Below are 24,965 nucleotides of genomic sequence, written 5' to 3' on the forward strand. Positions count from 1 at the left end.
CTTCTAGAAAGACCACTCGTCACTGGCTGATTCTTAATGCTTTTAGATATGTCACCACTATTTACTATCGGGCTAGCCAACCTTTTCTTCCATTGTGGCAGGCGTGGAGAGTGATGTTTGCACAACACATGGGATCAACAGCTGGGAATCCCAGGTAGTTGGAGGCATCAGACATCCAGGATTCCTGCTGCTCCAGGAAACACTGAGCTGCCCGGGGGCCAGAGGATCAATACCGTCAAGAAGCTACAAATCATTAGCGGCTGGAGGTTCAAAAATGGTGTTTACTGGAAGCCTTTGACGTTATTCGACTCCACTTGAAGCCACTCCAGAAATGGACTCTTCAGTTGTTAATTTACATATAACTCCCCATAATTTTCCATAATTTAGGCCTCAGGAGGTCATCTTATATAGTATTTGCTCGGCTATTTCTGAAATTGTTTCATTGTTAGGCCTTTGTAATGGTAAATTCCTATGTCAACAAATACATGAACAACACTAAGATCCGTTCAAAGAGATGAAGTGACTAACACTGAACACCGTTCAGATCAGGGTGCAAGCCAGGAGGTAACAACAGACGCTCAAAATTTGGGGATAATCAATTGTCAGTGTTAGACACCGCCTAGAAATCCAGAAGTCAATGCAAAAAGGGGAAACAGCCAACCGGAATTTTGGAGTTAAACCAGCAATAATCAGGGGTCGGGGCATCAAACAGAGGAGGTACCTCTTAGAATTTATGTCCTTCGGTTGTGCATTCAGTTGTATCCCTCAAAAAGACATACTGAAACCCGAATCCCTAGTCCTTGTGAAGGTGACCTTATTTGGAAATGGGGTATTGGTAAATGTAATCAAGTTAAGATGTGGTCTTTGGGGTGAACCTTAATCCACTCTGACTGGTGTCCTTATATTTAAAGAAGAGACAGACAGACGGACAGACAGGAACAGTATGTGATGAAGAGGCAGACACCGTGAGGTGTCTACAAGCTAGGGAGCATCAAGGATTGCCGACCATCACCGGAAGCTAAGAGAGAGGCATGGAACAGACCCTCCCTTAGAACCCCCACAGGGCACCAAGCCCACAGACACCCTGATTTTGGACTCCCAGGCTCCAGAACTGTGAGACAAAACATTTCTGTTGTTTTAAGGCACTCAGTGTTGGTACTTTGTTACAACACCCCGCAGGAACGAACACAGCCACCAGAGCCTTGGTCTCTGGTCTCCAGAAGAAGTGCTCCCTTTAGGAGCTGGGAAGTCAGGAGCGAAGAGCATGGCGTAATGGGGGGTAATGGGTGCACCTCGGGATGCAGACCAGCTGCACCAACCAAGGGCAGCTTTCTCAGCAGCTGGAATCTTTACCATCACCCTTCATCAAATAAGGCCATAAAAAGTGAGTTGTATAAATTTGAGACTTTCTTGGAAGAAGAGTTTCTCTAAGCCCTTCCAAATTTTCATTCCATGAATGATTGACTCAAACCATATCACCTTTAGAAACCTTGTCCTTTGCCCCATTCCACTGGCACTCGGGACTTTTTATAAATTACCTTAAGTCTCTCTTGCCTTTGAACAAACATAAAATGACTTGTCTCCATCAGTGAGCTGTCAGTACATCATTCTACAATTGTGTTAATTCAGAATTACTTTCATTACATTTTTTTCCATAGCACTCTGCAAGACAACCCCTCAATTTTAAAAAATGGGAAGGTTTGTGGGGGAAGACATGCCCAAACTGGGGGACAAGCTCCCCCTTCAGCTCTGCCTGAACTCAGCACGCCCAGCCCTATGCCTACTGCTTAGCTGTGGGGACTTTATCCTGTTTGCTTTCTGTAATCAAGAGAACACATTTTTTCTTAATGAACGGCAATATTTTTTCTTTAAATCCTTTCACAGTATGGGAAACTGGACTGTTACGGTTCTAAGGAAGAAGTATGACAGATAATTGGTTTTCAGTTTTATGAATAGCAAAAGGACTCTTTCGTGGCCGTGTTAAGACAATAAGGAGTGAAGCCTATAAGGAGTGTTACCCTGTGTGTACCTAAACTCGAATGTGAATACGGTGGAGATGTTGTCACTGCCTTGACTCCTTTTGGACTTAAGTTTAACATGGTCCATCTGTTCTTTGTTCTGAGTCTCAGTCCATATACTTTGGGTTTAAGGACATAAGTGAGAGTCTCAATGGTGACTCTTGGTTTCAGGTTCATCTCCTTGGATGGATGATGGTAACATTCGCTGAAGCAAGAAACATTAGCACAGAACCCTATTCAAGGGAAAAGATCAACAACTCCATCTTGGGCGTGTTGTGATGAGTTTGAGACTGAGTGGAGACACCTAATGGCTGCATGTGTACATCTGGAGTTCAGGAGTGAGGGCTGGATGCCTGGCTAGAGATACAAATATGGATGTTCAATGTAATCTTCACATAGCCCATGCCTACCATGTGTCAGTCAGTGAAGAAACAAGACAAAAACCCTCATCCTCTCTGATTCTTCAGTTCTAGTGATATTCTCTGTATGGACATAACAGTGCAAGTTGTGAATCTGGGTGAGATTGTATAAAGTGGGAAGAAAAGAGATACTACAGCCTTGAAGAAAAGTGTTTAATAACTGCAGGTGCCTTACTGTTAGCCCAACACAAGTAACCTCTCTCTGAGTTTCTCCATGTAAATTTTGACTTTGGGTTTTTTACAAATAATCAACACTCTATCTCAAGTTCACGCTCCCAACGAGAGAAGGTCTGATTGGTCCAGCTAGTCAACCTCATTCCTTCTAGGCCAGAATTTCATGTCTCTGACTGCTTACAATGCTGGTCATCCCTACAGAAAGCCATCAGCTTTTAACAAGTTCAGATCCAGACAAAGAGGGCCACCCTGAAATGTGACTGGTTTCCTAAGACAGTCCCTTCTCCTAACTCTCCACCCTGGCCTCTGCTCTGGAGGAGCTAGACCCAGAAGATGTGGAACAGTAAAAGAAGGGACCATGTTCCTTCCCAAGTTTCAGACCAGAAGTCACTCTTGTAGCTCTGTGGGGTAGAGATGAGGGGAAGCTCTGAATCAGGTAGGAGACTGGATTGAACTGGATTGATTTTTACTAAAAGGTAGCGAAATGTATGGAATTTGTTTAAGAATAGCAACCGGTCTTCCTTTGATTTACTCGTAATTCTGCTTCCTGTTCTTGAGGGTTAATGAGTTCATTCTTGGCCTTTTCTTATATTCTACTCAGTGTGCTTGCTCAGTAGCAGGCACAGTAGGAGATGGGGCGTGTCTGGCGTTCTCACACACAGCCATATGACAATCAAATATTTTTTACTCTGATATTAACAAAAGAATGACTTAGATTATTTCTAGGAAATGAGAAATGTACATGCATGCTATTTGGTTTGATGTTATTCCTATTTCCATTTTGCTTTGCATAAAATATGTTGATTAATGTGAATTTTCATAGTGCATCTAATAAGCCTTTTTATCAAAGTCTGCAAAATTGAACAACTCTACAATCTGCCATAAGCATACTCAGGAATGGTACTTGGAAAATGCATGATTGTTGCCTGAAAAGGAATTACTTCAGGAGACAGAACACAGCTGAGGTTGAAGACCCCAGTGTGGGGACTACAAGATACGTCTCTTCCGTACCTCCAGTTTTAAGTGTGGTACCATTCCTGATACTAGTTATATGTACACGAAGGTGGAACAAATTAGGAAACTTACTGTAGATAGTGTCACACTGTCAGAGAACGAAGTTACAAATAAGCAAAGGGGAGATGAATGAACCAGAATGAACCCTATGGCTGGGTGGGTCTTACGAACTCAGTTTATTTTAAGATAGAAGATGGATAGATACATAGATATATAGACAGACTCATAGATATGTGGATGGATGCATATAGGTGATCTAAGGTTACATAAGAGCCATCCACCCATATGTAGGTGGTAAGTATAGATATGGGTGTTTAACACAGTTCTATATACATCCATGCATTCCCTAGCTCTTTCCTCCAAGTGAGCATAGAAGCAGTGCCATACCAGTACAACAAGCAAACTCAGTGGCAAGATTTTCATTTCTAAATACCATTCTCCAGGAAAGCAAATCAGGACTCTTTGTGGAGAAATGGCTGATTCTCCAGCTCAGTCAGGGGAAACACAAGATATGACTTAAGTATTTTGTGAAGCCCAGACAGTAAGGAAGAACTTTTTAAAAAGAAAGGAAAAGAAAAAGAAAAAGTATATTGAAGTAGAGGAGCCAACTGAAAGAGCCCCCAATGGCCAAAGCAGGAACAATTAGAGCAATAAAATAAATAACAATGATATTGGATTATTAATCAAAGAATGAAATAAACAACCAAAGCTCATACTTATGTATTAGTAAATGATTGAATTTAAAAATGGAGAGGTGCCAACTCTTCCTCACAGAATAATCCCAAGTAAATAGAGAGAAATAGAAATAATAGAATAATAAATGAGGGAAATAGAAAATCACCATTAGAACATTATAGTTACAATTGTGGCTGGTAGGATCTACTGGTGGATGTTGAAATTACTGTGAAACTCTAAGAAGAAATAGGGTATTTGCATGACCTCCAGGTTTCTCCTTTTAAAACTTTCTTTTTTTTTTAATTATTCCGATGGTTTTAACATGGGTCTACAAATTCTTTGATACTCCTCCCTCCTAGGAGATAAACCTTAAATCTTCTGTCTCTCACTGTGGCCAGGTGTTGGTGACTTATTTCTACCTTGTAGTGTAAGGAAAGTGTAGTGTAAAGACACTATAACATTAGAGTAGAGAAACCCGGTAGACACAATTTACCCCTGGTTACAGTTGCCATCACCAATATTAAGGCTACTGGTGTCATGCTCCCCCTGATATCATGAGAAAAGCTTATCATCTCCATAAAGCCATAACCTCAGTCAAATCATGAGAAAACATTAGACAACCCCAAACCAAAGGACACTCTACAAGTTACCTGCCCAGTACTCCTTTAAACTGTCAAGGTCATTTACAAACAGGGAAGATAAGAGAAACTGTCGCAGCTTAGAGGAGCCTCAAAAGACATGACAGTGAAATATAATGTGTTACCCTGCACTGGATCTGAAAACAAAAAGACACTGATACAAAAACTGGGGAATTCCAAATAAGTTCTGCACTTTCATTAAAAGTATTTGACCAAGGTTAATTTCTTAGTTTTGATAAATGTTCTATGGTTACATAAGATGCGAACATAAGAAAAAGCTGGGTCAAGGGCATACAGGAACTCTGCACTATCTTTTCAACTCTTATGTAAGTTCAAAATGATTTCAACATGAAGTGTTGTGTTTTCTTTTTAAATAAGATAAGAATTTTCTATGGTAAACTCCAATAACACAACATGTAAATATAAAATGGCTGCTGTGTGGCCTTGTGCAAAGACACATATAACTGTGAAACTTTATACTGTGAATATGTCGTGTAGAATTTATAGTTAATTATGCTTTTTTGATCTTAAAAAGTTGAGAGCATGCATTTCATCAGGAGCCAGGCACTTTCTATGATTTTGTTTCTAATAGAAAATCTGATGAGACTTGTCATTTCTCTTTCTTCATCTTTATCAGTGAAATAACCCCTCTGAAATTGGGAGACTGGTTTGTGATGGCTATTATGGCTTCTTCCACCTTGTAAAGACCCTAAGAAAAGGAAAATAAAATGAGGAGAAATATCACAAATGGGCTGCTTTGGCGTGTCTATGGGACACCACTGATTCTGCTTTTTTTGTTCTCCATCTCATTCCCATTGTGTTATCTTTGTCCTGTGTGTGTAAATGTACGGTGTGAGGCCACAGGGCACAGAGTCCTGCTCTTAATTTAAAATGTGCCATCTTAATAGAGGAGAGATGCACATAATTAGGAGTTACGGCGTAAAGCTCTGAGCACGAAAGTTGAAGAAAATGCAAGGAACGTCAGGGAGGACATGCCTAACTCAGATTGGAGGCAGGGAAGGAAGATGTGTCTAAAAATGATGAATCGAGTGTTGTTAGCAAAGTGGGAGAAAATATTCCATATTCAAGAAATGGCAGGTACAAAATTGCAGAAGGCAAAATGCATCTATTGCTTGAAAATGTTGTTTTGATGAGGCCATATAAAACAGTTTTTAGAAGCTCAGGCTCTGGAATCAGAAAGATTGCAGTCGCACCCCAGTGCTCCCACTTGCAGCTGTGTGACCTTGGGCAGCTGATTTAAGCTCCTGTGACCTCAGTTTCCATGTCTGTAACATGCTAGAGCATGGAGCTACACCCAAGGGCTAAACTGGGGATTGAGTAATGTTAGCGATGCAAAGTGGTCAGCATAGCGTCTAGCACTCAGGTTTACTACTTCATCTACCAGTTTTTACTATTCTGAGAACTCTTCTTGGAGGAGATGGGTTTTTGAGGGCGTTAACCAACTGTAGAAGGAGTGTGTGTTGCAAGCGGGGGGGTGGGGCGGGGGGGCAAGGCGGGATGTTAGGAGACACACATGCGTGACCTGAAGTAAGATTGTGGGGGGACCTGCAAGCCAATATTGTTGGAGTATTCAGAGCAAGGATGGCACGTTGCGGTGGGGGGGGGGGGTGACGGTTATACTGTGCTAAGAAGATTCAAACTGTTTCTACACACAATTGACCATCCTTGAGTTACTTTAAGGATCAGGAACATGATGGTGTTTGTTTTTCAAGTGTTCTGAAAAGACAACTGGGATTCAAGGGGCAGGACTAAGATGGAAGCCCAGGTAGGGGCGTTTAAGGAGTGGCATGAGATAAAAAAACAAAAAACAGGATGCCCGAGTGGCCGCTGGGTAAAGCAGCGTGGGAAATGTGGGTGACTGATGAGAGCAGCCCCCGAGGTGCTGGGGAGAGACCTGAACCAGAGAGGATGGAAGGTGAGTGGGCAGTTAGCACAGAAGAGAGCGGGCGCAGGCAACTCTTCTGAGAAGGAGTTTGAAAAGGGAAGGGGATAGGGAAGAACACTAGATCAGGAGAAATGTTCGCCACCCTCTATGTAAATCAAGAGTCTTGAGAAAATAAACAACACGGCGAAGGGGCAGAAGCTGGAGAGTGGGAAACGTTGAGGGCGTCCGACGCTGGATGGAGGAGAGGGGATGGATGGACAGACAGCACAGCGTGTGGGCGTCCTCTGCGTTCATCCCCACTCGCTGAGATGAGAGCATTTTCCCGCAGAGCGAGCACTTCCTGTGGCATCGTGATAGCTTTGGTTTTTATAGCACATTTCCCTTGAGTAATTCAAATTACAGGCAATATGCTATCTCACTTATATATCTGGCATTTATATAAAAGAAGGAAGATCCTCACTTTTCACTTGAGAACGTTGAAATCCAAAGTGGTTAAGGGATTATAAAACTGAACAAAAATTTAAACCCGCATCTTCTTACTTTTTTTTACTATTTTTATGTAGACTGTGTTTTCTCTTGTGTTTTATTTTTTTTTTTAAGATTTATTTATTTATTTATTTGACACAGAGATGGAGACAGCCAGCGAGAGAGGGAACACAAGCAGGGGGAGTGGGAGAGGAAGAAGCAGGCTCATAGCGGAGGAGCCTGATGTGGGGCTCGATCCCATAACGCCGGGATCATGCCCTGAGCCGAAGGCAGACGCTTAACCGCTGTGCCACCCAGGCGCCCCTCTCTTGTGTTTTCTAAATCAAAACAGGGAGGAAAATTATGTGAGCATAAATACACACACACACACACACACATACTCGTACACACATATACACATACATATATATATATATATACACACACACACATACATACGTATGTGTGTGTGTGTGTGTGTGTGTGTGTGTGTATACTGAATTCCCTTTGGTGTGGGTTTTTTCCTATTATTTACTGAATATTCGTCTAATAACAAGAACCAACTACCTAGTTTACATGGAATTCTAATATAATTTCATCTGAAGTGGAGGCAAAAAATGCATTTTTTATCATAATGAACATGTTTCTATGACTCAGTAAGTTTCCTAATGGAAACAACTGTGTCTCGGTTGAATAACCGAAGAGAAATATAATGTAAAATAGAGGTGTTTGGGACCTAGAAAACATACAAAAGCAAACTCTGTTCCTTACTACTGTCTCTAAGAAATCATTAAGTCCGTTAATAGGATTTCAAGGATCAATCATATAAGGAAAAGTTATCCATTCAACATAATTTGGTATTCTCCTTTTGAATAGTTGTGGTTTTTTTCCCTCTTACTAACTTGTTAGCATTTTCTGCTAGGCTAGGCTTGTTGCAACTGGTATTCACATTGCTTCACAAAGTAACCTGAAGGACATTTCAAGGCTGTAAGATCTTAGGTTCGGTGCTGTGTACATCTTAGGGATGTCAGAAGACTCTATAAAAGTAAGAGCCCTTCATAAGTGCTCTGCTGGTCTCCCTAATCTGGAAGTACAGAACAGCCACCTAATTCCCCAGGGCACCAGCTCCTCCTCCTCCTTTCCCCCGTTTTCTTCAGGGGCACACTGTAAGGGTGAATAAGTAACACCTCCGAGTCTGTTGAGAGATGTAGGAAAAGAAACACCACATGCCATTAATCAAGTGATGTTATAAAGCTACTTGGAACATTTTGGGGTGCCAGCTGTCATATTAAAATGTATCTTCTATGGCCCACAAGCCAAGAAATAGAGCCTTCCAGTGTGTATCAATAAAACCCCAATTTGACTTTGGAAGTACTGGATGTAGTCCAGACTTTTTGTAAAAGGCGGGGTGGGGGGCGGGAATTAATAACTTCAAACACTTTTTAAGGGAAAGATTTTTCTAAAGTGTATAGTAGTGCTGTCTTATATTCAGCCTTTTGCCCAGGGCAAAAAAAGAAAATGTCCTCCCTACTAAGAAACTCTTCATTGGACTCAACAGTCTCGTGAGGAATATTCTTTATATTTCAGATTGAGGCTTAATAGGAACACAGGGACACGGGGATATTAACAAAGACCAACGTGTTTGCTCATTACTCCCGATATCCCATCTGTTTTAACCCAGACGCCGTGCGGTTGGGGTTGTAAAATCACACATGCGACATAGCAAGAGAAACTTGCTGGAGAAATAAAAGTTTATGCTCAAAGGAAGAGTCTCAGTTCTGAATTACTGTGTCATGTATAGATCGAGCAAAACTGGCCAAAGCCATTGTATAAAGAAGCAAGGAGAATTCAGCCTTAATTTATTCAGGTGACAAAGAGGCACTTCTTTCCCAGATGGCCCATAATGCGACCATTTTTCACAGACAGAACTGCCAAAAAATACTCTTCAGTTACGTTAACCTACAGGTCTGCGCACATTTTTCGAACTAGCATGAGCTAGATTTTTAAACGAGAACTCTTTCCCAAGTCTGAATGCCTTTTAAATTGTTTTCTTTGCGAAAAGCACACCAGAAATTACAAAAATTTTTATTTAACATAATCCTTCAATTCAGTTATTTGTTGCAGCGTTTAGAAAGGAACTGAAAACTGAATAATGTTTGAATATTTTAACAGAAGAAAGCACAGGCTGGAATATGGAAGATGGAAGCGATGAGGCAGAACAGGGTATGTGTCATGCAGAGCAATTACACCCAACTCTCTTGAGAAGCACAAGGAAAGCAAAAGGCTTTCAGCCGCCCAACGTGTAATGATATCTCCACAAGACAGATGCTGAGCCGTAGAACAGCACTGAGCTTAGATGATTTCTATATTTTAAAGCTCAAGGTTTGAATTTTTCTCTTTGATTCTGATTTCTTTTTTGCAAATGTGGGTTTGTTTTTTTTTAACCATGTGAGTCTGTTACAAATCTATCATCTGATCTATTCGTTGCAGCCAGACTTCGTGCTCCGTTGAAGCCATTATAAACTCTTTCCTTTGTGCTGGTCTTTACATTCGCGTTTTCGACATAAAGACTAAAATCTTGGGTTTGCTACGCTAGGTTCCTTCCGTTCAAGGGTTATGATCTTTGAAATGATTTTTAAGTGAACATTTACAATTGCAATTACTATCCATTAGAAGGTCTTCTTTTGTGGTATGGTATACTGATCCTAAATTATTATCCTGTATATTCAACGTAAGCCATATTACTCACTCATTTGCGTCAAAGTACATTTAATCTTGGAGAAATCTGTGCTTAAATGCAAGAAAGGGGAAGAATTTGGATAAAAGATAGACTACGGTTTATCGCGTATTAAGAAACTTGACAGTGGTTTCCAAGAACCAAGCAGTATTTTTCTTTACCCTGGCTGCCTTATCTTCGTCCTGCCCCGCACCCTCCGCACACACGCCAGTCCCATCTTGCTTTTTGGTCTTTTTTTCTCGTTTTGTACCTTGGCCAAGATCATGGACTGGAGAAGGAGAAATGGCCCAGGTTATGGTGATTCATAGCAGTGAAGTTAGAATTAGGTGATTTTACTCCACTCCATCATCTTTTTTCTTTTTAACTTGTTACTGGGTTCTATTATCTATATAGAAAAAGGCATTTTGCTGAACTTTTAACAACTGAACACACGCAGCCTCCAGATCAAGATCAGCTGTCCCTTAGAAGCCCCACCCCGCATGCCCTCGTAGTCACAATGCTTCACCCCACCCCCGGGATAACCGCTCTCCAGACACTAAGCAGGAGGGGGCAGTGGTTTCAGCTTTCTATAAATGGAATCATTCAGGATGTCCTGTTTGCATTGTCAGGATTCGTTCATTCAACATTAGTTTCTAAAATTCACCCAAATCCTTGTGCTTGGATGTAGTTTATTGACTCAAATCCGTAAATATGCCACAGTGGGCATTGGAGGAACGTACGGTTTGGCACAGCCGTGGGCTGGCGAGCCTGTGGTGTGCGTGTGGGCATGTTTCTGGGAGCGGTGCGCCTCGGGGAGGACTTGCTGGGCTACTGGCTGTGTGTCTGTTCATGTCTAGTTGATGCTGCTTAACTGTGAATGGCAGAAAGAGCACTTGGCAGCTGCTGTTCACGAAGATTCCCCCCCCCCCCCCCCCCCCCGCTGGTAGAAGATTCTAGCCAGTGCCTCTGCAGCGAGACCGGGTGTATCTGCCATCGCCTATCCTTGTCTGGTTGAACGGGCCCATTTGCACGTCTGTGGAGCCTGACGCTGGAGAGGATTTGCAGGATCCTGAAGAACCTTGTGCGTCATCAAAAAGAGCTTCTCCTTTGCTCTTTGTTGTCTTACAGTTCCACGATCAATTCATGATGAATTCTAATGCATTTATTCACAGTTAGTATATTTCGACTCTCTAGGAGGTACTATAGAAGTAAATTAAAAACAGGGGTGCTGGGGTGGCTCAGTCGGTTAAGCGTCTGCCTTCAGCTCAGGTCATGATCTCTGGGTCCTGGGATCGAGCCACTCATCGGGCTCTTGCTCAACAGGGAGCCTGCTTCTCCCTCTGCCTCTCCCCCTGCTTGCCGTCCTCTCTCTCTCTCTCTCTGTTAAATCAATAAATAAAATCTTTAAAAAAAAGAAAGAAGAAAGAAAGAAAGAAAGAAAGAAAGAAAGAAAGAAAGAAAGAAAGGAAGGAAGAAAGAAATTAAAAACAGAATCTTGCCCCTGAGTAGTTTGCAAGTTTGGGAAGGTATAAACAACTCTAACACCAAGTAGAATGAGGTGAGTTCCATTTTAAAAACATAGAGGCTGGGGCGCCTGGGTGGCTCAGTCCTTAAGCGTCTGCCTTCAGCTCAGGGCATGATCCTGGAGTCCTGGGATCGAGCCCTACATCAGGCTTCTCCTCTGGGAGCCTGCTTCTTCCTCTCCCACTGCCTGTGTCCCCTCTCTCGCTGGCTGTCTCTCTCTCTCTGTCAAATGAATAAGTAAAATCTTAAAAAACAACAACATAGAGGCAAGGGGACTGTATTTTAATACTGGTAACCTACATATGTTAGCCATCATATTCTAGGATATTTGATTAAATACTCCAAAATCTTATGTCTAAACTTATTCTAAACATTTATCAGTTCACCAGTGGTAGATCTAAGTTCAGGTTAAATGCCACAGAGTCTAATTTTATTTTCTCCTGTGAATCCAGGGACACTTTTACTCAACACCAACAAATGTATTCAATCAGCAAATGCATACTTTCTGCTTATCTCTCTACCCTTCCACATAAACCCCAAATCCTTTCTTTTATTTGCGAGTAATCTGCTAGAGAGTTTAGTTCTGCAAATGATTGTGTAATTATTCATTCAACATATGTTTGCTTAGCTTACTTTGTGTCACATATTGTAGCCAGCCCTGAATATGAATAATGAAACACATCCACCCCCCACAAGGGTCTTTGTCCTCCTAAGATGCTTGTCCTCCTAGCGCTGACAGTCTCTGGGTAAAGAGAAACAGTGTCCAAGTCACCACACGCTGGAATTTCAACTATTACATGTAGTGGATTTAATAGGGTGCCACCAAAATTCATGTCTACCTGGAACCTCAGAATGGGACCTTATTTGGAAATTTGATTTTTTGCAGACATGATCAGTTAAGATCATACTGCTTTAGGGTGGGCCCTAAATTAAATGATTGGTATTTTGTCAGAGAAAAGAAAAGGAGACTCAGATAGACCCAGAAGCACACGGGGAAGAAGGCCTTGGGATTTCAGAGGCAGATAATGGAGTGATGCCACTATGGCTCACGGAACACCAGGATTGCCAAGAAGCTGAGTCAAGGAAGGACTCTTTCCTAGAGCCTTCGAGAGAGCACAGCGCTGCTGAAACCTTGATCTAGGGCTTCCAGCCTCCAGCATACTGGGAGAAGCCTCTGGAAATTAAACACCATCTTTTTTTTTTTTTTTCCTCTCTCCCTTTGCTCCTCACCTTGAGCTCCCAGCACTTTGTTTGGACTCAGCCAGAAGAGCTATTATATTTGTCATTATCTGTTTGTAGACCCATCTATCCGTTACAACATGGGCTCCATGAGAGCAAATACTGTATCTTAGTTATTTTTATATCCCCAGAACTTCGCGGGGAACCTGGCCTCTGGGATTTGATTTACAAGTGACTGCACCGATATAGAGATAAATGAGTCAGCAAAGGCATGAATTAAATACCTCGTTTCCGCTCTACCTTCTCAGTCTGTATTTGGCCTTATGTAATTGCCTTTCTCTCTGGTCCGACTTAACATTAACTGCTTTTTCCTTTTCTGTGTGCTCTCTTTACCACTGACAAATATCTTTCTACCAGTTGTGCCAATAAATTTTTGGAAAACGAGGCTCTTCCTCATGAATTTCTTTGTTTGTATATGGAGCCATTTTTCTTTTTTCTTTTTTTTAAAGATGTATTTATTTGAGAGAGAGAAAGAGAGAGAGCATGCACGCTGGAGAGGGGCAGAAGAAGAGGAGAGAGAGAATCCCAAGCTGACTCCCTGCCAAGCACAGAGCCCAGTGCGGGGCTTGGTCTCACAACCCTGAGATCAGGACCTGAGCCAAAATCAAGAGTCGGACACTTAACCGAGCCACCCAGGCACCCCTGGAGCCATTTTTTTTAATTTCCTGTATCTCATGGAAATGCCAGCAATGTATGTTCCGCACCTGTGGGAGCTAATAGCCATCGGATGATTGGGAGCATGCTGTGTTGTGTTCCATCGGGGGAGAGAGGAAGGCAATGAATAACAGTCTCCCCTTCTCTAAATGAGGTCACCACCTAGGTCTGAAATCCACAGACAAGCGCCCAAATCAAATAAGACATACATAGGCTCTGGTAAAATACTTATATTACATAAAACAAAAATGTAAGAACAGTTTCTGAAGTTGATGAGAAATGAAGCACGTTTTCTGAACTAGAAAGAAGACATAATCTCGCAATGAGCTCACAACCAGTTGGACAACTGAGCCTTGTATTGTATTGAAATTGGATGTTCCCCCAAACACAACGTTCATGTTCTCTCTGGCCAGCTTGGATACCCCCACTTGGGGAGGAGGGAAGAGTTGCCACCTTTCTTCCCATTACAAAAGTTATAAAAATGTTCTCAGCCTCCCCTGCTCATCTTTCCACAAACGGAGACAGGCGATAATTATAAAGTAAAAGCACACTCAGCAAGGGATAAGGAGCTGACAGTTTTTGAAACATACTTCCCTAACCCCGCCAGGGAGGCTGCCTGAATGGGATGGACCCTTTGAATGGGATCAGTGTTCCGAGATGCAGGCTGGAGGGCGGACCAGGAGATGGGTGGACAGGAGAGGTTAGCCTCATCTACAGGGAGCTCTGAGAGGAGGGAGTAGTAAAGGGAATAAGGAAGGTCGGCAAGAGAAGTCAGCCTCGGAGGGGGAAGAAGGTGGAGTGAGAAGGGGTAGAAGCAGCCTAGTACCTTTTTCAGGCTGGGGCTCCGCTGGCCAAATCCAGCCTTAACGATGGTTCCTTAGCTCATCAGTGCCTCCAGTTTGTGATGTCAAGTCTCAGGCTCCCTGAACGCTAACTTGTAGAAATATAAAAAATATATGAAAAATATAAAAACCATCTTGTAGATAGATAGATGATAGATGACAAATACCGTTTGCTTGTCATTTCTTGCAAAGATATTTTATGGCGTATAAGATAGTAATTCCCAAGCATCTTTACAGTGAAATAAAGAAGCCTCCCTGTAGGTACCAAATGTGTTGTTTCCATTTTGAGCTTTTCTTTTTGAATCCGCTGGAAGAAATGACCCGTTTTCTTGACATCTTCGCTCTCTACAAATATTACCACTTAGGAAACTCAGGAGTTTCATTTATTTTTGTTCTTTTGGTTTCCTATTCTAGGACATAGACGTATAAAACAAATTTTATTGTTATGTCATTGTATATGCTAGAGATAAGGAGACAAAACAAAATAATGTTTGTTGTGAAAGGGGGTTTATATTTAGGCATAAAAGAACCTAAATTTTTTCTTCTAATTATTTTTTATGTTTTAGTTTTTTTCTTGGTTCAGTTTTGGTTTGGTTTTCGCGGTGGTTCAAATTTGAGCACACACAGAGCCGGTAGATGGCAGGTGAGAAAGGGCATTGGACGGGGCTCTGCTGCCATCTACCGTCCGTCAGGCGCCAACTCGTTGTTTCCCTGATGCCAGAAAAGCTAGCAGTCTATGACTCGAGAGTACTGTAAGTTCCCCCTTTCCTTCTTTCTGTTTTTTCTTTAGTTAAAGCAAAGTGAAGCGAATGCGGACACCAAAGAAAAGCTCCCTTTGCGCCTTCGAATCTTTGAGAAATTTCCAAACAGACCGCAAATGGTGAAAATCTCAAAGCTTCCTTCAGATTTTACAGTTCCTAAAATCAGGTATTGACGCTTTTATTTCGTTGTATATGCCACCTGCACGGTCAAGGATTTATCTTAAATCTGAGTCAGCCCTTCCTTCAAATTCATGTTTGAAAGAGGGTATTTTTTTTTCTGTGTTTCAGTTATTTCTATTTCTACTTTCTCTAGCACTGTTTTAAAAACCATCGACCCCTTTAAGCAATATATGCAGAACGGTCTTTTGACAGCAGCATTAGCCAAGACAAGAAGGCTGCTTCCCCCTGCTTCTCCTTGAGATGCCCCTCAGGGATTCCACTCCCTGGGTAATCGGCACAGGTGCTTAAGTAGACCCCAGTCTCTGACTTTAGCCACGTAAGGATAAACTTGACTCTTGTGGCCTTCAATTCTCAAGTAAATATGGAAATGCCACCAGCCAGGTTTCTCTGTTACCATAACAGCGTTCATCTAGAATGTTATGTCTGATTATAATATAATTTGCCTTCCACTTTTTTTTTCGAGTTTACAAATTCTTTAATGCATCTTAGACAAAGAACAAGTATTGCATTGTAAAGACTTGCTTAAAAGCATGTTAAGTCTGTTGTCATTGTTTCTTTATGCATCATAAACAACATAACTATTACGGGAGAGAATGGTACCTCGTTCCTTCTCATCCTTAACCTCTTCTTAACTTAGCATGGATACAACCTTAGAAGGAAAACCCTAGTGAAATGGCTTGCCCAACACTCTCACCTCAAGCTCTAATGGCTCCTTGTCTTCCATTTTTAAAAGAAAAAACATGGCATTTCCCACTTAATACTAATTGATTTTCTACCACTTTGCCCTTCAGTGAAGCATTTGCATAAAAGATTCTTTTAAAACACTTATTTTTAATAATTAAAAGATATTATTTCAGTTGTAGCTCAAAAATTACAAATAGAACCAAAATAGTTGAAATATGATGTTTTATTTTTTTTTCAGCATTGTATGTCTATTTAATTTTTTTTTAACTTGTGCTAAAATCCACATAGCATTACATTTACCATCTTCACCATTTTTAAGTATACAGCTTAGTAGTGGTAAGTACATTCATGTTCTTATGCAGCCAACATCCAGACCCTTTTCTTTCTATTGCAAGACCAAAAATCTATACACACTAAAGAATAACTCCCCGTTCCCTACACTGCTGACCCCTGGTAACCACCATTCTACTTTCTGTCTCTGTGAATTTGACTATTCTAGGTACCTCATGTAAGTGGAATCATATAGCATTTATCTTTTTGTGGGTGGCTTATTTCACTTAGCATAATGGAAATATGACATTTTTTCAATGGTTTTATTTATTTATTCATTAGAGAGAGAGAGCATATGCATGCAAGTGTGGGGAGGGCTGGAGGGAGAGGGAGAGAGAGAATCTTAAGCAGACTCCGAGCTGAGTGTGGTACCCGATATCAGGGCTCAATCCCACGACCCTGAGATCGTGACCTGAGCCAAAATCAAGAGTCAGCCGCTTAACCAACTGAGCCACCTAGGTGCCCCCAAATATGACATTTTTATGTAACTAGTTCTAAAAATAATTCTGTGAGGGGGTTATAAAAATATGAGACTGGTTATGGTGCCATAATATTTAAAATTCAAATGGAAATATATTTGCATTTCTGATTTTTAAAAAATTTTAACTTGAAAATAGGAAGTATAAAAGAGCCACAAATTAGATTCAAGATTAGTGGTTATTTGAAAAGATGTTATTTGAATTCTCACCATGCTTTGGAGATCAGATGAAGCAAGTTTCTTGGAGTTATTTTGAGTCTTTCAATGTAAAATTATCTCTTGGGGATTCTTATGATGGGTAGAAGTCAGAGAGATGAACTAATTCTTCCAAGTTTTGGGATAAAAAAAAGTATTACCACGATGGGATTCAACAAAATACCATCAATGAATATTATTGCTTAAAAGTTATTTCAGGGACATCACGTTTTTTTTTTTTTAAAGAAAACAAAATTCAGGAAGCTTTCATTAAATTAATTACTTTGCTATTGAAATCTAAATACCACTCTTAGCACGATGTGTCTTATTTTCTATGCACTTTTGTCACCTTTATCTGAGCTCAGGCAAGTGCATCATTATAAAATGCCATCACTTGCTCCATTTCATTAACAATGCCTGACATGTGTGTGTACTTTATTTGCAAAGGGAAAGTTTCATGAAGCAGTTCATTGATCGCCAGCAACAGGACACCTGCTGCCTCTTACGAAGCCTTCCGTCCACGTCTTCCTCATCGTGTGATCACTCCAAACGATCTGCAATTGAAGACAACAAATACATTGACCAAAAAGTAAGAATCTTAACTACAGGGAACAAACTGAGGGTTGGTGGAGGGAAGTGGGTGGGGGATGGGTCAGATGGGGGATGGGTAAGAAGGCATTTGTTGTGATGAGCACTGGGTGTTGTAAGTGATGAGTCACTGAATTCTACTCCAGAAACCAAGATTGCACTAAATGTTAACTAACAAAGTTTAAATTAAGAAAAAGTAAGACTCACTGCTTCAAATTACCAAAGTTTTCTTACGCATATATGTTAGAGAAAAGAACTACAAAACTGGGGGGGGTTATGTGGGGTCCTGAAATCTAATGTCTCAGGAGAATAATGAAGAAAATAATTTTGTTTGTAGAAGAAATCATTAAACGCAACATTTGTAAATTATGAATTTAAATTTTGCATTTGTCCACGTCAGCTTTTGTGCCATGCCAGATAGCAGCCCTGTGACTTTGAGAGGCAGAGAGCCTCCCCAACCCTGCATTTCCTCCCATGCAGAAGGACTCTGATTGCTAATGGCCAGCCCAGGTTTAACAGTAGCCTGTATGCTGCCTGTTGCAAGAGACCATGTTTATTCCAGTTATTACGCCAGGGAGAAAAACCAGAGCAAGTTTCTCAAAAAGCAGTCAAAATAACTACCATGTGCTTATTAGTATGTGGCAGGAATTATCACCATGTATGTTGTCTTGTTCATGTTGTGATTTATCTATTTATCATAGATAGGGAATTTTTTCCCTCAGATTCCACCATTAGAAAATGAAAGATTGGGGCGCCCGGGTGACTCAGTGGGTGAAGCGTCCGACTCTTGGTTTCAGCACAGGTCATGATCTCAGGGTTGTGAGATGGAGCCCCACATCAGGCTCCGCACCAGGTGTGGAACCTGCTTAAGATTCTCTCTCTCCCGCTCTTTGCCCCTCCTTCCTGCTCACTCTCTCTCTCCCTCTCTAAAAAAAAAGAAAAGAAAGAAAATAAAAGATCAATAACAGAATTGGTAAAAGATCTTGAACATTAGAGCTCACAGCATCTAATTCACTTGCAAGTGTTTTACTTCAGAAGTCCTAGTTTATTTTTTTATTCCTTTGAATTGTGGTTGCCCTTTTTCTGCTACTTATGATCAAATACATATTTCTGTATTATCACGTAAAAATAAAATGCCAGCTCCTTCATCCTTCAAGATTCTCTGTTCCCTCCACCCCACAAGGATTAGGCTTTCACTGTACCTATGCCTTTCTCCTTTGCTTCTTTTCTTCCACCCCCTTCCCACATCTCCCTTTTTCCTCTCCCCAGCATCTGGTCCTCTGCTGCACAATTCCATGACTTTGTTCTCAGCTATGATGATGATGATATCCTTATAGTGTGTCTTTTCTTGTTCAAGGATTTCCATTTATTTATTTTCTTCAGTCACCTACAGATGTTATTTCTCTCTCTTCTCCAACTTTGCAGAGGACAAGTCTGATGCCAATGTCATTTTTCTTTCATTTGAATATAATTAGGTTTTTCTTTGGTGATTGGTTGGTTGGTAGGTTTTCTGGCTTGAGGAAGCTTTTAAGACTTTCTATGTATCCTGAGAGTTCAGAAACCTTACCAGGATTTACTTTGTATGTCTTTTCTCATCAGAACTGCCCTAACTGGGGAGTCTTTTCAGTTTGCAGACTGAGCTATTGTCAGGGAATTTTTCATTTATTATTTGTTCAATGATTACTTTTCCATCTGCTCCTTTTTTCCTCTTACCTTTTTCCTTATGATTACCGTCTCTGTTTTTCTTCTGTGCTTTGAAATATTTGTTCTACTTAATCTTCCAAGCCATGAAATTGATCTCAACTGAGAGCTTCCTTTGCTTTTAAATTTTGAGTGGAAAATCACAAAATGTGATTTGCACATGCACGCAATATCCTTAACCCCCAAGACTTTGACTGTTTTTTTAAAATATTATTAAATTTGTCACGTTTCTTGTCCACAGTTGTATTTCATTCGATACTGTGCACAGGGCTTGGACATGAAAGTGCATGTGTCTGTGGATAATCAAGTGGGAAGATAAAGCCCTGGTTTCAGCCAGTCAGCCTGAAATTGCATTTTACATACTAGAACACAGATTGTTTATTTTTAAATTTTATTTCAGAAGCAGACTTTAAGCCAGAGGTGTGGAATGAACCCCCGGCCTGGGCTGTGGTTCTGACTAGCTGTCTCCAGGAAGAGTGCCAAGAGCTGGTAGCAGTTAAGCCCAGAGTGGGCATAAATCTACCACATGCTCTTGTAAATCACTAAGAACATTATCCCACTGGAAATACAAAATTGAAAGTAGCCCATGAAAATTTATTTTCTGTTTGAAAGCAAACATGGTATTTCCCACACTTTGTGAACACAGCATTTTGAAGTTGGTGAGGAAGACAATGAAGAGGTTCTTGGCAGGTGTGGTCTGAGAAGAATTGGGCACATTCTGTGCACCCCTCTGGGTGCCCACCATCCTTCCTCCCCCAGCGATCCCTGTGTTGGGTCCCAGTCAGAGAACTTCACATGCCATTTCTGATTTCCTTAATGTCCTTATATCATTGTGGCTTCTTCCTACCTTCTCATTTGACAGTTCTTTTTAACTAACAGAAGGGAAGATAATTACAGTTTTATTCTGTAATCTTACAATTGAGCCTTTCTTATAATCTCCTAAAATATTAACAAACTAGCAAAGACACCGCTTCTCGGTGGTATCCAAGTTACTCAGCATCCTAAAAGAGACTAGAATTTTCTGAAGACTGCAGGGAGTCCCCAAACTGTGCATTGATTCCAACACACCATATGTGATCTTACGTGAGGAAAATTAGCAGTGATGGTTAGGTTATCCTTCATCCCATGCAAGCCTAGTTGGCCCCCGTATAGGTAACCTATAGTTGTATCTCCTTGTAAGCTTCGTTCTCTGGGTCCAAACTCTAGTTGGGAAGGTGGGATGGAGAGAACATATTTTTCTCTTCATCTCAGGAGCCGCTACCCTGGCGTGGCCACAGCAAGATTTGTTACACGCTACCATTCCTTCTTAAAGCCTTGGCTTTATTTAGGCCTCCGAGAAAGTCACCTTCACTCCTTTCAAGTTCCCAGTGTTTCCAGCCTCAGCTGCCATCAGTTCCTGGCATTCTTCATAAACACTTGGAACTTGTTGTCTTTTGGTGAGGGCCATCAGCCAGGAACACCCAAAAGAGAGAACCCACTTAATTCATTTCAGCATTGAGGATACATAGGGGAGCAGAAATTGAAGAGGGAGCAGTCTGGTATTTTGTATTTTTAAATAAGCCAAGCCCTTTTTATTTTTATTAAGAAACCCTAAAGCCATGAAAAATTACATAAACACACGACAAAAATGCTGCACAGAGAGCATAACCCTCTTAGCTCCTCTGATAAATATTTTTCAGCGAGCACTTGGAAATTTCTGTGACAGCCCCAGCTGCCTTTGGAAATGCCAGGCAGTGTCACGTGGATGGCAAGGTTTCTCACTCGATGTGGAGAAACTCCCGCAGCACCGTACAGCACAAATTGAGGCTGTTTTTCCTCAAAGAGGAGGAAGAAATAAAAAGTAAACGAGCGGCTGTCTTATCAGTGATTCCCATGACATGACAAAAAGGAACACTAAAATAAAACTTGTCCCTTAATAATTGCCTCTAAGGAGAAACTTCTAACTCCCACTACACTGGTGGGAATCACTTTCCTCTTGCCAAGGAAAACCCTGAGTGCCCAGGAACCGGAAGATCATACGTAAAGGGATAAAAAAACAAAAACAAAAAACAAAAACAACAACAACAAAACAAATACGAAAACTGACAACACAAGGTGGGATGTTTTTGAGTAAGCAATGCAGGAAACCTGAAAACACCTGCCAGGCAGGATTTACCAGTCATTACCCTGGCTTTGAACAAGCCTAAGTAACTCCATGGCAACCTTGCTTTGCAGCAACTGTGTTCTTAAAAGGAGCTCTGATTACCTTTATCACGTCGTTTAAAATACCTGTCCTTCTCTGCATAAAAAACGAACAAACAAAAACATAAAATCTTAAGTTATTGTTGCAGATCCTAAAGGAAAAGGACAGGAAACAGTGATTTCTCACCTCTTCCTTAGGGTGAATGGCTGCCCTTCCTGACTCCATGGAAACGGGCATTCCCAAGGCTAATTCCCCCATTCCTTTCTCCTCCGGCTTCCTCCACCTGGGGCATCAGCCAGGGGTTCCCTGTCTTCCTGCTTAAAGGATAACCTGCATCTCTTGAGAAGAGTTTTTCTAGTTTCCAAGCGGAAGGCAATGATTTTCTATTCATTTTTTGTCCATATTATTGAAATTAAACCCTGGGTTTCTTAAATAGAGTGCTTGGTAGTAAACTGAGATGTGAACTTGCTTTTCCAGTAACCCTAGTAATGAAAACAGCCCATTCAGTCGTAACCAGTGAATCATCTCAGCGAATCATCTCCCCACAGTCCACAGTCGGATATGGGGACTCTCACGGCCCTTTAGCTGAACTCCCCTATCTTTCTGCCCTGATGTCTTGGCTGCTGTGCCATGTTGGGGGTCAGAACCTCACGGTGTCTGGAGAACATGAGGGAACCACATGGTCACATCAGCCTGAGACAGACAGACGGATGAGGTCTGTCCCAGACCCCACCTTGTGCCCGTGCACTTCCTAGTATAGTTTCGGAAGTCACGTGATAAAGAACAGAGCGTAGTTTCCTGATAATGGGGCGATGTCTGTCCTCTTTCTTACCTTCCTCCTTTCTGCTAAGCTTATAGCAATTTCCATAGTAAGCCTTCACCATTACCAGCTAACACATGTACAAAATGAGGAAAGTGATACAAGTAATTACTATGTTTTCTTTACCCTTTTCGTTTCCATAAGTCTTCATGCTCGCTCAGTCATTCGGCAAATGTTTAGGGAACACCTGTTATGCAGCCAGCACTCTTCGGGCCCATGGGACCTCAGCACTGAGTGAGATGTGAGTGGTGCCCTTTAGAAGCTTTTAATCTAATGGGAAGAAACATGTGTAAATGCACGGAAGCAAAAAGTGTTACAGGAACCTGAGCTAGGACCCCCCCCACCCCCCTTAGAGGAGCAGGAAGCTTGAGCAGTGCAGGCGGAGGGCTATTGCCGATCTATTTTCCTTGTTGTTCATGAATCTGTTGACTTCCTTTTAGTTTGATTTTTTTATGATATTTCAGTGACTACCCCCATCCCCTATATAATAGTGTCTTAGACTCTCACGAAGTAAATTAAATTGCTCTGGAAAGATTTACTCTTTACAAAGCCTTGTTGATTGCCAGACAGCATTTTGTATTTTTCTATGTGATTATAGAGTGTTTGATGAGATGTTCCAGTAACTCCGTACATAGCAAGTTACTGATCTATAATTTCCAGGCTAAACGTTTACTCACCAAAAAAAAGGGGGGGGGGGGAGAACAGCCTATTTTCATCTTTAGGGCTTTTGCTCTTCTGAAAGAATTTTGTAAAATAATAGCTTAGCATCTCTGCAGTGCCATTCAGGACGTATCTCTAGGAGAAGAGTGGGAGATGACATGCCGCCTGGGGCGGGGGGATCACAGAGTTACAAACAGTGTGTTCCGGGGGAGGGGAGAAGCCGCGTTCATCAGCCCACACGTGATAACCCTACGTACTTCTCTCCTTAGCTTAAAAATGCATCAGTGGATGATTGATTCGCTCCCCACAAGGAGAGGAAACAAAAAGATACAAAAGATAAATGAAAACTTTTTCTTACATTTTTATTAATCTTCACAGGATGTTTCTGAGCTCAGATCAAAATACAGCTGAGTTCGAGTGCACATTTTTCATTTGACATTTATTTCTTGAGGCCCTTTATATGCAAACAGTGTCCAGGGGTCTGTGTCATAAACACGTTCTGCTGCTTTCAACTAACGTGAGAGGAGGAATTCCCTATCAGTTATTTATTTTTGCATTTTATTTGCATAGTTTGTTGTGTAATCACTTTGGGTTTGGGATTATCAGTAATTTGCTTGCATTTATTGGGTGTCCAGCCACTGAAGGTCAAAAGTGAAAGCATCGTGGGATCAAGCATCTTCTATAGGTAATAGGGAAGGCTTTTAACCACAAGCCTTCGGTGCTTTCTTCAAAACAGGTATCAGAGCGCTGAGCTCGCAGCTAATCCTATCTGTGAAATTTACATTTTGTTTTACTCTTTCACCATTCTTCTCTTTGGAGTCCAGTTGTTCTCCTAAATTTTACTTTCCATTAAGTGTATTGCCAGTCTCAAGGTGTTACAGTTTTGCTAGGGCTGATGTTCTTGTTATTTGGATCTGAAGTCCAGATACAATTGAATCATAATTGGAGAGCAGGCATTGCTCCCTTGTGTTATCTGAGTGCCTTGGATTTTAAATTTACAAACAGCTGTATGGTTAAAAGCATCTGGCATTTTCTCCCAGAATCATAAATCCACTCATCTTTTTTTTTTTTAATCTCTGCAGGTTTTCAGTCTTTGTCTTTCTGTTTATATGATCTATAATCATGAAGTTGTATGCTAGGTGTGTATGACAGCATCTGTTATAGACAGGAATCATATCTGTCTGTGAAGATACCGCTTCTCCCCCAACTTTCGCATCCTCGGCATCATTACACCAGGCTAGCTGATGTGTAAGTTGTTGGAGATTTGGCCAAAGCTCCAATGCCACAAGCCTTAGTGACTAAAGCGTTGCCATGCAATTCAAGCACAAAAAAGTCAAGCCAGTTAAGTTTCCAATCATTTAGTTTCTAGTTTCACAAGATTTTCCTATATATCGAGTGAGTTGATGCCTTTCAAAATGAATAGTCCTTTGTAATTTTTACCTAATTCACATTTGTCATTTCGAGGATTCACTTCATAAGAAAAAAAATGTAGAAGAGAGAAGAGTCATCTTTAATGTTAAGTAATGTATTCATTCTTTAAAAGTATTTCCAGAACAAAGTACAGGCAGTGCGGACAGTGGAGGACAATGTAGTGGACAAGGAATGTACCATCCTTATCGTATGGAGCCTATGATCTAGTGAAATTCACAGCAAGATAAAAAGATGTTTCACACACAGAGCAATGATCAACATGTACAGGGTACCCTGGAGTCCAAAGGAAGACTGCGTGTGTGTGCACGTGTGTGTGTGTGCGCACGTCTGTGCACGTGCATGTGTGTGCATGTGTGTGCTCACGCTTTGTGTGTGTACGTACATATTATGGATTTTTTACCTTTTATGCCTGGTGTTTTTTCAGGGATCAGAATTTATAATGTTGAAATAACAAGGTCAAAAATCTCGACCCGTCATCTAAAACTCCCTTTTCACAAAATTCACATCCTAAGACATATTTCAAAGCTTCAAAACATGCTATTATAATGATATTCACCTTTGTATACATTGTAATGTGACTATTTTAATTTTGCTGCCACCTACGCTAATCACCTTTTTAAATTCTTTCTTTCCAAGCATAATGTCAATTTTATAAAAAGTTTATTTTACAG

At 41.1% G+C, this 24,965-nt stretch overlaps 1 protein-coding gene across 1 annotated transcript in view; it reads left to right on the forward strand.

The window, feature by feature from the left end:
- Positions 1-24,965, forward strand: part of NALCN (sodium leak channel, non-selective) — a 300,199-nt gene that overhangs the window by 203,035 nt on the left and 72,199 nt on the right. The window contains exons 16-17 of the mRNA XM_044381929.3: positions 15,075-15,211; positions 17,360-17,501. Coding sequence (XP_044237864.1) covers positions 15,075-15,211; positions 17,360-17,501 — 279 coding nt within the window. The remainder of the gene's footprint in view (positions 1-15,074; positions 15,212-17,359; positions 17,502-24,965) is intronic.

The sequence above is a fragment of the Ursus arctos genome, unplaced genomic scaffold (assembly GCF_023065955.2).
Source record: "Ursus arctos isolate Adak ecotype North America unplaced genomic scaffold, UrsArc2.0 scaffold_10, whole genome shotgun sequence".
Classification (NCBI taxonomy): Eukaryota; Metazoa; Chordata; class Mammalia; order Carnivora; family Ursidae; genus Ursus; species Ursus arctos.